General features: G+C 36.2%; 2 protein-coding genes across 2 annotated transcripts; both read right to left on the reverse strand.

Annotated features, from left to right (window-relative positions):
• Nucleotides 1–301: 301 nt before the first annotated feature.
• LOC141673502 (uncharacterized) lies at nt 302–1,306 on the reverse strand. Its single transcript, XM_074480251.1, has one exon. It carries the CDS (start codon nt 1,304–1,306, stop codon nt 302–304), a length of 1,005 nt encoding a protein of 334 aa, XP_074336352.1.
• A 3,303-nt stretch (nt 1,307–4,609) lies between these two features.
• Nucleotides 4,610–11,631, reverse strand: LOC141671061 (tobamovirus multiplication protein 1). Its single transcript, XM_074477152.1, has 11 exons — nt 10,977–11,631; nt 10,164–10,254; nt 10,030–10,082; nt 9,217–9,309; nt 9,038–9,109; nt 8,855–8,927; nt 8,674–8,719; nt 8,447–8,510; nt 5,530–5,583; nt 5,186–5,263; nt 4,610–5,073 (listed from the first exon to the last, which is right to left on the reverse strand). The coding sequence occupies exons 1-11, from the start codon at nt 11,112–11,114 to the stop codon at nt 4,981–4,983; spliced, it is 855 nt and encodes a 284-aa protein (XP_074333253.1). The 5' UTR covers nt 11,115–11,631; the 3' UTR covers nt 4,610–4,980.
• Nucleotides 11,632–15,777: the final 4,146 nt, after the last annotated feature.

Genomic DNA, 15,777 nt, shown 5'->3' on the forward strand with positions numbered 1-15,777 from the left:
GAAACTAGCTTTTCCAAAACCTTCGATTATATTAGATACGCCAGAAATCGTTCCAACTTGAGCTTCAGTTTTGGTTATATGGGTAAAGTATTTTTTATTTTGTAGAATCGTATGAGTTGTACCACAATCAGCAATGCATATATCTTCAGAATCCATTCTGTATATAATTAAGAAACATGATTTATTTGATAAGAACATAACACATTACATAGATAAAATAAAGCACACAGTACGCACTAGTAACTATAGTAATTCAGACCATTAATGCTCATTCCTCCGGTTACTAATAATTTTATGAAAACTAATCCTCAGCCTCCCACATGGGAGTTTCGTTAGTCTCATTAGGACCATTAACGCTTATTCCCCCGGTTGATATTATAAGAGAATCATCTAAGTTGTTGGCGAAATTGGTTTCCACCATTTTCCCTTTTGATCTTTTAGATGACTGATATAAATCAACAAGATGTTGTGGGATATAACAATTACGTGACCAATGCCCTTCCATTCCACACTTGTGACATAAATTGTTAGTTTTCCCTCCTTGTGGTGCCTTTCTTTTGCTCTGTGTTTCAGGTTGCCACTTCTGGTGACCAAAGCTATAATAAGGACGAAAATGCCCACGACCACGGCCTCGTCCACGGTAGCGACCATGGCCTCGTCCACCTCTATGCCCTTTTCCACGTACATTCTGCTGGAATGTCGTGTTATTTACTTCTGGTAAAGGGGCAGATCCCGTTGGACGGGATTGATGATTCTTAATCACCAATTCATGATTCTGCTCGGCAACAAGGAGGGTTGAAAGGAGATCCCCAAACTTGGTAAACTTGCGCTCCCTGTACATCTCGGCTAAGTTGATATTATTGGGATGAAAAGTGGATAATGTTTTGTCGATCTTTCTTTTCTCAGTAACAATATCACCACACATAATGAGCCTAGAACTTATTTTGAATAGTGCTGAGCTATATGCCCGAACACTCTTAAAATCTTGAACCCTTAGATTAGCCCAATCATTTTCAGCTGCAGGTAGATAAACTAGTTTCTGATGATCGAACCTATCCTTTAGATTTTCCCATAAAATAAAGGGATCCTCGACTTCTAGGTACTCAGATTTTAGATCTTCATGCATGTGGTGTCGAAGGAAAATAATAGAGGTAAAATTTTCTTCAATTGTGGATGTGTTTTCTGCCTTTATTGTGTTGCCTAATTTCTTTGAACCCAAATGCAACTTTACATCTTGTACCCACGATAGATAATTCTCCCCAGAAATGTCCAATGCAACGAACGACAAGTTTGTAAGATTTGTCATTTTAATCTGAATTTAACACCAAAATTATTAACTTAAATTTTCAATATAAATATTACATACAATCCTACTGAATCTGGTGCGTTAACAAGTAAGCAATAATAAATGTGTACATCATTATTATCATCGATATTATAAATAGATCTATATATAAAATGACAAATGGATTTTCACCCGCCATACGGACGTCTGCGTATACAGGTTATCTCCAACCAATAATATATTTAAGTGGAAAATCCTGCATAAGTTAGTTAGGCACAAAAGAATTATTATTCAATAGGCAGGCAATTTATAAATCAAGGTTCCCACTATATTTCGGTATTACCCAAAATTATATGGTACCGTAAATAGGCGGTGCTCCGGCCATATGTAGTTAAAATATTAGTAGAGGGTGTAACCACGTCTACTCATATATATGTACATTTAAATAAAATTATACCTTCTCAGTTCCGGCAGGGCTTCGTGCTGATAACGTGTTGTAATATCCTAGCTATAAAAGAACAACCGGAGAGCTACTAAATTTAACAGAAGGAGGTAAGAAGCTGAGCATAGAAAGAAAGCTCGGGTGCATCTTTATTCATTACCGAGTGTGGCTATTTATAGCCAATGTGAATTTGCAAGAAGCCAAGAATATTAAATGCATACACAAATTCTACTCCTAAATCATAGCCCTACTATTTGATTCATTGACCACATGCATGACAATCACTATATTATAACAGACTTTTCTTTGTTCACTACAATGCCACATATATCAATAAAAGATCTACTTCATCAAGATTTCATTTATACAATTATTTATTTATCTTTATCGTAAAAGAACCTTGCTATTATTCCCAGCACTCTGAAACGATTTACACATATCTTGCGGTATGAAACTAAGAGCAAGTCCAACGGTCTTTTAACAAATTTCTTATAAATATTATAAAATATTAACTCTTAGTGATTTAAAATATGATTTTGAATTTGAACTACAACAATGATCCTTATCTTCATTTCTTATAATTAAAATAATAATAAATATGAATGAGGTATGAAAAAAAGAGAGAGAAAAGAACTAAAAAGAAGAGAGAGAAAATAATTTTTTATTGATAAAAATGAAATAAGAGATGACCTGTGGTACCTTAAAAATAAGGTATGGGTGAGGTATCTTAGTGATATAAGGAACCACTAAGATACTGTTGGAGTGCAATTTTTTTATCATATTTCTTATATTTGGAGTTAAGAACCTTTTTAAGGGAGCTATTGGACTTGCTCTAAAGCAACAATCTTAACTTTCGATGTCTGATGAATGAAGCTACCTTATTTAGAATCCGTTTGTGAGTGGTGTTAAAAACTGTTGTACCGTAAGATAAAATGTTGTGAAGAAAATTAGATGATTGTTTGGTATTTTTTGTAATTTATGATATTTTGAGATATAAAATATAAAAATAATATTTTTGAGAAGGTTTGCTGGTGAAACTAATAGCTACTTTCTGCAAAATCTGGAAACAATTTTTTTCAAAAGTACGGGGTGACATGCTTTTACTAAAAGCACCTTTTAAACCAAAAACGCTTTTCCACACAGCAGTTTTTATAATTTACCAAACACCTGTTTGACAGCTTTTCAACAAAAGTTATTGTAGTTATCTGCAACAGTAATACCAAACGACGCCTCAATTTGTACGAGCGCTGGAGTAGGCCCTACCCTAGAGTCACTTATCCATTACCTCCGAGCAGCTGCTTAAGTTACTAGAATTTCAAGTATCCGTAGCTTGCCCTCTGTTAAGGGGCGTTTGGATCAGTAATGGAAATGAGATTTGGAAATGAGAATGAGGAGGGGTATGAGAATGGGTCAACCCGATTCTTAACTTTCTGGGCCCTAGGCGAAATAATAAATTGGAAACCTCTAAAAAAGTATGAAGATAATTGAAAGTGGTTACATTTTCATTAATAAATATTAGAAAAAACTGTCCAAGCAATTTATAATTAATACTTAATACACAATCTAACAATTCTAAAAATTGACTTCTACTTGCATTTCGAGATGTAAAATCTTTGATAATAACATCAAAATCAATATTTTTCAGAAGTCCCTTTTCGATTGATAAAATTGCAAGACCAATCAAACGTTCTTGTTATATTAAGAATCTCAAGTAGGTTTTCATCAATTTTAATTTCAAAAATTTCTTTTTGCTAATACCACGGTCGATGAAATTGCTAAAAAGATTTAATAAGTTATTAAAGTATTTAGATAACAATATGCAAAAATAACAAACTCAAGAATTTCAGTGGCTGACTTTAGTTTATCTAGAAAAGTAAATTGTAATACTTAAAGTTCAATATATAGTTCACTTAAATTGCGTTGTGTCTATTTAAATTGAAGAAAAAACAGTTGTCATAGGTAAGAATAGATCGAGACTTAAGAGATTTAATGATTACAATAATTTATTTTTTCTTGAGAAGTATTAAGATTTAATGATGGGGCAGGAATGAAGATAATTTTAATTGAGGAGATAAATAGACAAGAGGAAAAGGCGCGCAGAGTAAAATGAGTCAAATACAATTGAGTGTCATGGATTAAATTCTTTTAATATATATTTTATATGTCAATTTTTCTTTTTTTCTATTTATCAAATTTCTTATCTCTTGATTTTATTTTTTTCTCAATTTTTTTATTTATCATATTTAAAATTTTCTTATCTATTAGATTTAATATTATATATGTGAAATTTTTTCTTACATCTATAACTACATAACTTAAAATTTTCGGCCCCCTTCTAGGTGTGGCCCTAGGCCATTACCCAAATATGAAATGGTAATCTAAGAAGTAATGAGAGTATGATTTAACTATGTAATGCGAATCATGTTTTCATCCCTAACCATCAAGTTTTCATCCCTAACCATCAAATTAACAATGCAAATACTATAATATGGAATCGAAACTCTGATTTCCGTTAATCGGTTAACCGGTCTCATTAACCCCGATCCAACACGTAAGTGTGCAAACTGTTACCATCCATCTATCATCTTATTATCCATTTTTGTTCAAAAAGTTCTCGCTTTATAGTATGCAAGTATATCATCTTATTATCCATCTTTGTTCTAAAAGTTTTCGCTTTATAGTATGTTTCACAAGTATAAGAGCACTTTCTTCTACGTTCCAGTGTTCTATTTTTGTAGATTGCAATTTCTACCAATAAATTACAATAAGATAAAGTGTACTAACCATGTATAATCCAAAATGCATAGATGGATATAAATTTGCAATACTAACTAATAGTACTCTACTTTACCTACTACCCAGTTCATTTTTCAATCCTACGATTCAAGAATAATACAATTTCTATTTCTCAAATTCAAGAAACTCATAATCAAAATGTTCATGCCACAAACGTCTTCACAGTATATGTTACAATCATCAATACAAGCCAATGCCTTGAAACTCAAATAAGCAATGTCTTCTCCTGCATATATAAAAATATATATAGAAATGATGGAAAGAAATCCTATATTCTCCATCCACATAACCCATAAAGAGAACAAATAATATCTCTTAACAATTTGTTGTAATGGGTCAATCTATCATACATTCAGAAACAACTGCAAGCATTGTGAACCATTCCTCACCAACTCTAGTTTTACGTCTTGTAGTACCAGAAGTTCAATTGATTATAAGTTTGAGGTTTACCCATCAGCTAACGGATCGGATGATATTGCGCTGATATCCTCTTGGGTGGTAGCTTACGCAGGATGTAAAGGACAAGAGCTGATGGTAGGATCTCAACGAGCTGTTTTTTGCAAAAGTAAATGAGAATCATAATTGTTAAATAGTGTTTGAGACATTTAACATAAAAAAAAAATAGTATTTGAGATATCGAACAAAGAGCGAGCTGAAATTACCATGTAGTAAATCAAGTTTAGAATTGGATGATCCAATACGTCAAGCGTTGCGTCTGAATCAAATGCAGAAAGAACTTCCTGCATATCAAAAATTAGATCAGTATGAACTCTATTTTTGTTTTCATATCAGTACTTGTGTTACACACAGACCACAGTACTTAACAAAGACTACAAGTTTGAAGATTATCTCACACTCAAACATAAAAATCTGCAATAATTAGCAACTGGGTTACTGTGGTTGTGATATAACTTTAGGAACTTGCAAGATTCATTACAGTCTCCCCAAATGTTTTCCCTTTAGTTTAATGTACAAGTAAATATTTGCAAGATACATCTATTCTTACCACAAAGCATCTGACTAGGAAGCAAGAGAAACAGATGCCTGTTACATATCCAACCTACAAAAAGACAAGAGATGTTCAGCTCAACAAATTCAATATATGTTTTTATCTTAACTAGAATATTAACAAAAATTAGCTGAATCAAAATGGGTGAAGCCATAAGCCATATTTATGCATAACCCAAAATTTAGTAATAATATGATGGTTAGAATATTGGAACAGAAAAGTGTGCAATTGCGGAGGTGCAGGTCGTACTATTTATACCTCATGGTCAAGTTACTGCATAGTAATCATTTACTAGGAGCATAATATACAAATTAAACAATCATTTGCTAATAGTTTAATATGCAACATAGTAACATTAAAGTCTGGGTAATCGCTTGAATACTCATTACCAGTGTTGTGAAAGGCTGTGCAACGATGCGCACTATGAACATATAGTTCTTACCGAGGCGCAGTGACTTCAATGATATGCAAGACTAGACCCCTGAATCGAGAGGCGCAGCGAGGTGAGAGGCACAACGAGGTCAAAAACAGCCCTAAAGCCCAAAAGCCCATTTTTGTGTAAAAACCAATGTTACCAATAATAACAAACGTGAAGACATACCCTGATACCCTGATACCCATACATGTATATTGTACTTCTTTTCTTCTCAGTTAAGCTCTGTGTATATGTGTATATACATACACTCAGTGGCAGATCCGGGGTCCAAGTCAATGGGGGTTCCAAAATATTTTCGCGGTTCAATATTTTCTTTTATATTAAGCAAAATTTGACAATGAGAGTTTTTTTATATACCATTTATTGTTTTTTATACATAAAATTTTTCTCTTGAATAATTAAAGTATTTTTTTTATTTGTTGGCCCCAATTATTCTTATATGGCCCTTTTATGCATTAACACAACAACAGTACATGTACATGGGCAAGAAAAAATCAAGTGGGGGTACCTGACCAGGCTGTATCCGACCCTGCATACACTTATAGTGTTATACATACTAAATACTAATATACCTTGAATTTGCTTGTTCTTTTGCTGTTTCCAGTTACATATTAATATATATGTATGAATTTACACTGTTCAGGAGCAATGGGTACTGAAAAAATAGATAGTAAGAAAACTGATCCAGCATGGGAGTTTCTTTAAGTTTCATATTCCTATTTATGGTGTTTTTGCAGAATTCTATAATATATAATTCGTATTCTGAACAAAATCGTCTCATTCCAATGATGGCGCCTCATCGCCTAGGCTCCAAGGGACCCTAGCGCCTCGGTCCGCATCTCGCCTTTAATAACATTGCTCATACACACAGTAAAGTTGCATCCTAAACAGCATAGTTGGGCCCTATTGCACACAATTTAGAAAGTGACGTATACTTTATTCTCCAGAATACAATGTTTATACAAATAATATTCACTATAAAAAAATCGAGGGGCTTCCACTGGTTTTCTTCCGTGGAAAGCCCCAACCTCTTTATTTTCTTTTGTTCTCATTAATTTCCTTTCAATAAACCCAATTTTTTGGGTGTTTGCGTGTCTCTCCTCTTGGAGTGTGTCTTGTCTCACCTTTTGGAGTGTTTTGTTACGTTTTTGTTTAGTTACGGTTGGAGTTATTTGGTGTTGGATATGTTGAGAACGAATTTATTGATGTTTTTGGTCATCTGGAAAGCGTGCATCGAATCTGGGGCGGTGGTAATTATTGCAAGAGCTCATTTTTCACAACCAAAGATTGTTCATCCTTCACGAGTTTACACTTTCGTCATGTCTATAGCTTGTGTGCTTTCGGCATATCTATAGCTGGTATCCGACATGTAGATAGCTGCGGTGCCGCTTCTCCAATCTTAGTTTATGCGATTGGTGTTTCTGAACACCGGGCTAACAAAGGTTCTTATGTGATATGGTCAATTGTTATATTGCTAATTTTAGAGATGTTAGTGCAGTTTGGATCGTTTGAGATGTCTCTGATTTCGTTTTTAATTTCAAGGATTTTAAAATTCTGTGTGTTGAAGGATCAGAAAACAAATCATTTAATTGTTTTTAGTATGTTATTTGTTTTACCACCTGGTTTGTATCGGCAGTTGGGGGTTTGTCCCGACTGTATTATATTCAAATTAATGAAAGCTTTTTATTTGTCAAAATAAATATTCACTGTAATCGGTTCAAATTTATATTCACTATATCAGGTTCAAATTTTGTAGTCTACAAGAACTTCCAAATGACAATATGAACAATCATACCCTGCACAATAAAACTCTACATATGACATCATTTCATAGTTGTTCTGGGCTATTTAATCACTGTCCATAACTATGTTACTAGGACTCGGCTAGAAGAGTCCGACATGGACACGTATCCAAGTATCAGACTCGGCAACATTTTGAATAATATACATGTTTTTGGCTTAAAATAAGTGTCCATGTCCGAGTGTCGAGTGTCCGACACGGGTACTCCAAGGTAAAATATGATCTTATTGGGGCCTTTCTCTAACACATTAAGGTTTTAGATGAGCTTGTTACTCAACATAATATCAGAGCTTAGGCTAGCGGGAGAACTAAGGTTCGATTCCTAGCCACCCCCAATATTCTCACAATTTATTGTGGACACTAAAGGCAATTATGCCCCAGAAATGGGCGTCGGTGTTCCACTCTTCGACCCATAAATGGGCTTTCGAGTGAGGGGGAGTGTTAAATATATGATCCTATTGGGGCCTTCCTCTAACACCTTAAGGTTTTAGATGAGCTGGTTACTCAACACTTTTAACTACATAAAAAATTCTTGCAACTTCATCAAAAGATCTAATATTGGCAGAAAACATTTCCATATTTGCACAAATTATGCAAAAAAAACAGAAAAATAAGATAGAACAACAATATGTTCAACAAAATTAGATACCTACACTAAATGGATATATAGAGCATACCTCATGAAGTTTCTTTCTTCTTCCCTTAGACTCGATAGGAAAGCGTCTCAGCATAAAGAATAACCTAATATGACAACGTCCAATTTAAGAATTCGACAAAAGATGCGGACATCTAACTTACAATGCCATCATATTACAGAGGCCATTTCTTTATATAACTACAGAGTTAATATGTGCAGAGTAATTACCTTATATAACTACAGAGTTAATATGTGCAGAGTAATTACCTTCCTCCATAGACCAGAAAACCTATTGCTGCCATCAACGACACAACTGCAATGACATAAGGAAATAAGTATGACACCTACAATAAATACTGTGTAACTTGTTCCAAATCACATGATAAAGTTAAATAGAACTTTAAAGAATAACGAGTTACAACTCAAATCAATTGGATCAGGATCTAACCTGCGATAAACATCTTTCCCATAAATTCTACAATGCCGTTGTCATTTTCCCAGACGTACGCCCAGATACAAGCCTGACAAACTCAATGTCTTTAATATAATTTTTTAGGGGCTTTAATATAAGTTACTTACAAAAGTGCTTCATGAACAAATAATACAGTAAAAGAAGTGAAATGCAGCATACCTGTATTGCATACACCACACAATTGACTGAAATGAAAACAAACCTAAGTTTATCTGTTGGTAAACTTCTTGCCTGGTCAACAACGGAAATGAAGGATCACCATTTGCTTCTCTAAAAAGAAGTTAAGTGCAGACAATATGTTGTTTTGCCTATGAAAAGTTTGGCAGTGAAACACTTACCTGGTGATAAATCTCTGCCCAAAATAGGACAAGAAGTGTGTACGTAGAAAAGAAGAGCAGCCCAGGAAGGTCCAGTACTCCCAGAACTAATACCTGGTTCAAGAAAGACACAAATTCGCGAAGAGAAACATCGTTCTTAAAACTCATCTTCATGTTTGTAAATAGTTACTTCTGGTAATAGCATGGAAAGTTATATTCCGAAGCCCAGGACACACTAGGAAAAATGTACAGCGAAACCCAAGTTAAAGTTCCCCAAATCCCATATGTTCAATATACAAAGATGAAAATGATAATGAGTGTTGAGGTTTACTTATGCAAAGGCTTTGTGCCTGGAGGCTAACTATATTTCCCAACCGGTGAACTTATAAAATGTAACCCTGATTCCCATGCCGCCTCTCTGTTTCTTCTCCAGATGTAGTACAGCAATACTACAGACTCACGCACATGCTACCCCCTCCCCCCTTCAAAAAAAAGAACAGTAAATAAAATCCCCACATCTAGCAAATTGTAACATCTCTCCCAGTAAATATAACCCACTTCCCCATTACATATCTTTCCTCCTCACTTCCACACACCTCCAAGGAATTAGGTCTATCTATGCACGGATCTTCATATGTATGTATGTACCTTACATGTATAATATGTTCAGTCCGTCTTTATAAATGATTGTTATCCTGCTGGTAATATGCTGTTTTTACTAATAGGAAAGGCCTTCGCAATTATGAATGAAACTGTGCTGATGTCCCCCTCCCTCATATGCAAAAACAACTTAAAAAAAACAAAAAGAATACAGTCAAGAGTAAACTGACTTACCCTAGGATGCAGATTAAACACTTGTACATGAAACCCAAACACAATGGCTCGAACTGAAATTTAAAGTATCAGAATCATCAACATATAACATTTAGGAAAAAGATACTTATCAATGCATTAGATGTTCAAATTACCTCCATTTACAATAAAGTTCATGAGATGGAATACTTTTTGAGTTGTCCAACCATACTCGGGCACTCTAACTTCAATCCTTATCAATTGTATCTGAACATCACCGATGCATAAGGCTAAAGCAAACCTAAAATCTCACAACTTAAAACCATAACATCCATATTTTCATAGTATCCCAAAAATCATCTTTACAGACACGCTAAATTACTTCCATCTCCAGATTTAAAATTAGTTATAAAATCTAATAGTGTCACAAACCCGCCCAAATTTAATATTCCCCTTGCAAAACCTTTGTTCCAAAATTCACATTCTATTTAGTTACACTAGCATAAGCATTGTCAAAGAGCCAAGTTAGTATACACAATAACCAACTGTCCAATTACAAAGTTATCCCCAATAAGTACTTCAAAGTTATAGCAACTACGAGATACTACCAAGGTCCACACTCTAAACGCCTAACGAAGTTTCAAACTACAATTATAACCAGAAACAATCAACTTACCTACTACCGTTTTTCAAGTTAAAATAACACTTGGGTTAATCCAAATTATCGAAATAAAGCACATAATTTTAACAGGGAACCGCAAATTATTATCTCGAAAATAAAAACTCGAATTCAAGATTCAAGAAATTAACACTTGACCCTTTACATCAAAAGCCAATAATCACAACAATAAACCACACAAGATCATAAGTTCAAGATTCAAGAAATTAACATTTGACCCTTTATCTCAATACACACATAGTAAAGTGCATATATACATGAGAGAGAGAGAGGGAGGGAGAGAGGGGGAGACAGAGAGAGAGAGAGAGACCAAAGCAACAGCAGAAACAAGAGCATAAGCAGCACAAAGAGAAAAAAAGATTGCATCTTGCCACTGAGTTGACTCGTTTATCTCCACCCACCAATCTGAACTCATCGCCGGAAAATAAACAAGTGGGCCCCACGACATCCGGCCGGCGATCTCACAAACCCCTTTTGTTGTCTTGAATAATCTAGTAGTATCAAGCTCTTTAAAGCTACTTTTATATGAGCTCAACAAAAAAAACTGTTAAAAAAACAAGGATAATAATAAATAATATATTAATTAATAAAGGTCAAGACTTTAACAAAGAAAATCAAGAAAAGAAAATAAATTTATATAGAGAGGCTAGATATAGGGAGGGGGTGAGAAAAAATGATGGATCTTTGATTGACACGACTTTAGATAAGTTTTTGGTTTGATTTTTTAATATCCACCTGGATTTAAAACATGGAGACTCGAAGAGGGTTATAGTTGAAGTGGCTGTAATAAAAGGTTTAGTTAGGGAAATGAGATTAGGGATTGTTTAGTTTAATCCATGTGATTTAAATTATGTAAGTGAGGGGTATCAGGGGTAGTAATATTCTGTGTGTTGTGCGTGTAGATCGAGGTGGGGTTGGCTGTGTGAGGGTGTTTTGATTGTCGTTTGCTTTGACAACTAAGCTTAGTAGTCGACTACATTAACATATTTGTACTTGCTACTACAGTTTTCATTGTTCCATCCCTACACCTCCGCTTGTACTTCTTCGCAGAGGTGGAAGTAAGGGGCTGGGGTCCATTGCCCCTCCAAACATGTATAGTATCCTGTTTATTGTATATATATTTTACTTGTAATATATCTTGCTTGTAATATATCCTGCAAGCATGCTTAATTATATATAAAGATTTTAATGTAAATGATGCTCCCTAAATTATGAAATGCTGGTTCCGTCACTGCTTCTATACTTTCGTTCCTCACCCATTTCACGCAGTCTCCACTGGTCCACTACGTCTCTCGGTCTCCTCTGAATTTTGTTTATGTTATCATAAAATATGTTCCGTTATAATTTATAATAACATAAATAATTATAAACATCCGTTTCAATATCAATATCAAAAATAAATATATAAATTAAGTAAATATGAGTTGAAAGACTAAACACGAATTTCTTCCTGACTCGTGCTCTCACACCTACATACATACACTTATACACATGAGTCCATTATTTCATACTTACATTTCTACGTGTACATACATGACTTCATAACTCTTTCATTTCTCACCCACTTCAGAGTCTCCATTAATGTACTATCTATTATCAATTTTGTTTAAATCATGATATTTTAACCTTATAAATGAACTTAAACAAATTATTTAAAAAATATGTAAAAAAAATATTTTCTTTCACAGTAAACAGAATGTGAATTGTTACGCCCAGATTCATTCGGTATGCCAGAACAGTCTTCGGCCTGCCAAGAACGACCTTCGGTTGTGACCTCAAAAGGAAGAGAATGTGAGATATTGCCCCCCCCGATTTACCTCCGGTGTGAGAATAAGTAATATGGATGTAGAGTGGGTTTAAGAATACAAGAATATAGAGAAAGTTGAGAGAGTGTGTGTTGAATTGTCTATTTCTTACTTTCCCTGGGTATTTATACCTAAATTTGCATTAAATATTCGTCTGTTATGCGTAAAACACTAACGAACGTTGGAGGCGTGATTTGAGGGGACGTTTTGATACTTTGTAAGAACGGCTTGGTTGTACCAGGCCTTCGGTCCATGAGCACATTAGGCCTTCAACCCAATAGTTTAGTCGTCCGATGGGCCTTCGACCTAATAGTTTGGTCGTCCTATGGGCCTTCGTTCACTGAGCCTTACTGGGCCCATAACTAACATGTCTCTGTCCTTCGGCCGGGCCTTTGGTCGGTCGATGGACATCAATGTTGGCCCATCTTGGGGTAAAGAAACCCTAAGACGATCCTTCGGCTTTGCTTTGGTTCGTCCGTCCACGTGGAAACATCATGGGTGCGCTAATGGGAACAACTATCCATCACGTCGTTTCATGGCACCATCTTAGCCATTGAATTCCAACCGTTCCATCTGGGTCGTCGATTTCAAAGTGTCCCAAGGACGTTTTTGGCACCAAAACGTTTGGGGTTTTGGGTGCCTATATATATTTCACTGCAACTTCTTTTCATTTTTACTCTCACCCAACAACAAAAACACTCTCCAGATTTTTCAACACGGGCAACATCAACTCCATTTTCCCAGATCATCCCATTCCGGTAGAGCAACATCTTCAAATCAGTAAGTATTTTCTATGTTTATTTACGCTTACTCGAAGTATTTTGCATGCATATTTTTCTTTCTTCTTGCCTTTGTTTTTGGGATTTTTTTTCTGGTTTTCTCTCTTGGCTTGTGTTATTTGTGTACAGGGTGTTTTTTTCTGGGTAGATAATAGGTAGTTTTCTTGGTTATTTTCCCTCCTTTTGGGGCACCAACTGGGTTTAAAGATGGCATGCATGTTTTTAGGTAAGAACTCCCTTCGGGAAGTTTTTGGTTATAGAACTTTTTTCGGGAGCCGACCCAGAGTGTTCGGTTTATTCTTTTTCTTTGCCTGTTGACTTTAAAGATGACATGCGAAGGGTTCCATGGGAAAGAACATCCTTCGGGAAACCTTGGTTGTAGAACATCCTTCGGGAGCCGACTCTAGGCGCTTTTCTTTAAGAGTCGTTCGTTCGGTTTCAGGACATGTACTTGGTCCCTTGTCTTTTTAATTTTTACTTTGTCGTTTATCCGAGTACATGGACTAATTTGTCTCTATATTTCCAAATACTAAACATGGACCGAGCGAACACCTTCGCGGGGAATTCTACCTCCCGTCCCGAGCTAACTGGGAGAGATCTCTTCGGCTCACTAGCGGCGTACCCTGCGGCCAACAATCGCTCGGAGTTGTCGAAAGAACGAGTGAGGCAGATGTATTTTGACTATTCTATCCCCCGGGGATACTTCTGGTTATACGCCGAAAAGGGGACGAGCGGATTTATGATATCCCGGGCGTGCCGAAGGGCTACGGTGATTGTGCCGTGGGTATTTCTGAAGCAGCGTTCAAACGCGACTTCAGACTTCCGTTGCTGAAGATTCTCAGGTGGCTTTTCAGCCAGATGGGGATCGTCTTGGGGCAGATGGACCCGAACGGGTTCATCAATATCAACCGCTTTCACAACCGATGCCTCTAGGTCGGTGTTCAACCGCTCACCCAGCTCTTCTGGTTCTAATACGACTTTCGGAGGAACCCTAATAGCCCGGGTTTTTAGAACATCGCTCGCCAGGCCGGCCGAGCGGATTGGATGGCTACCAATTCCAACAATAAGACCACCCACACACACTGGTGCTTTATTAGTGGGCCGAAGCTAGCCGGGATCTCGGTGTGGCGTGAGGTCAATCCTTCGGCACTTCTGATGCCGAATTTGAGCGACAAAGAGAAGGATTTATATGCGACCTTAGTGGACGCTAAAGTAGACAAGCTCGGCCCCGATGAGTTCCGGGACATGGACTGGATACTCAGTTTGTGGGGTGGGGGTAACAGTCTTTTCCTTTGTCTTTCTTTATACTTGCATAATTGATTTTTATCTTTGTTATGCCTTTATGCATTGTGTACTTAGTAATTGTAGCTTTATCTTGTACTAATCCTTATTTTGTGTTACTTTTTTAGTGTCTTACAGGGAAGCTTAAGGATGATAAATTAATCCGATCTGACGTATATCCGATCTGAAATCTGAAGTTTTGGATAAACCGAACCCGAAGTTTTGGATTTGGATTTGGATTTGGATTTGGATTTCTACTATACCGAACTGAAACCCGATCCGAAATCCAAAATCCAATCCAAATCGGATCCATACCCAGAACCCGGTTAAAACCCGAAATATTTATTATAGATTATATGTAATATTTTAGATGTAATACATATAATTTATATATGTTTCTTGTATAATTTGAGTAATAGTAGATTTTATCAAGATTGTCAACACTTATTTAGTGAATTATAACTTTTTATTTCAAAATCAGCTTTTATTATGTAAGATGTACTTTGTATATATTTATAAAAAAATAATTTGTGATAAAATACTAAATATTATGTTATCAATATATCTTAGATATTACTCATCATGTCAACCCTGCAATATAATGTGTTTAATTACTAATTAGTTAATGTATTTTAATTTTAGCTATCATATAAATGTGATTAATAGTATTTGTATGTATAAATAATATTAAATTTAACAACATTATTCGTAATTTTGGATACCCGAAAAATACCTGATCCGATCCAAAACACGACGGATTTGGATTTGGATAACCCAAAAATATTTGAATTTGAATTTTACAATACCTGATCCGAACCCGACCCATTGCCATCGGAAGCTGTGATCGAGCGAAAGAAGGCTAAGGCAGCTGAGAAGAGAGCTGCGAAGAAGTGGAGAAGACCAAGGCGGCCGGAAAGAAGGTCATCTCAGGCCCTTCGGCTGCGGAGGAGGAGGCCGAGGCTGAGAGGGTGATCCCCATTCAGCTGGCCCTGCCAGTTCCGGAGGATGACCAGGGGGACGACCTGGAGTTGTTGGCGAGGGGGCTACAAGTAAGAGGCTCTATGGCCGGAATGGGATCGTTCAGACCTATGCTCCCGAATAGGCTGTTCTGACGTCAGACCATACGGTCTACCCGGCTATGGAGGCTACGAAGGAGGTGGCTTCGGACCTTTGCCACGGGCTTCAGCTCCCGGTCGATCGGTCCTTGTATGTGGCAGCGTCCCCTGCCGAAGCCTGCACAGAGCTG

Source organism: Apium graveolens, chromosome 7 (genome assembly GCF_009905375.1).
Source record: "Apium graveolens cultivar Ventura chromosome 7, ASM990537v1, whole genome shotgun sequence".
Classification (NCBI taxonomy): domain Eukaryota; kingdom Viridiplantae; phylum Streptophyta; class Magnoliopsida; order Apiales; family Apiaceae; genus Apium; species Apium graveolens.

Excerpts from the sequence above, each read along its gene's own strand:
- LOC141673502 (XM_074480251.1), bottom strand. The coding sequence starts at position 1,306 with ATGACAAATCTTACAAACTTGTCGTTCGTTGCATTGGACATTTCTGGG.
- LOC141671061 (XM_074477152.1), bottom strand. The coding sequence starts at position 11,114 with ATGTCGTGGGGCCCACTTGTTTATTTTCCGGCGATGAGTTCAGATTGG. Across the intron at positions 10,255-10,976 it reads TTGTTTCTGCTGTTGCTTTG|ATACAATTGATAAGGATTGA; the intron begins GTCTCTCTCTCT and ends GGTGATGTTCAG. Across the intron at positions 8,928-9,037 it reads GTGTGGTGTATGCAATACAG|GCTTGTATCTGGGCGTACGT; the intron begins GTATGCTGCATT and ends TGAGTTTGTCAG.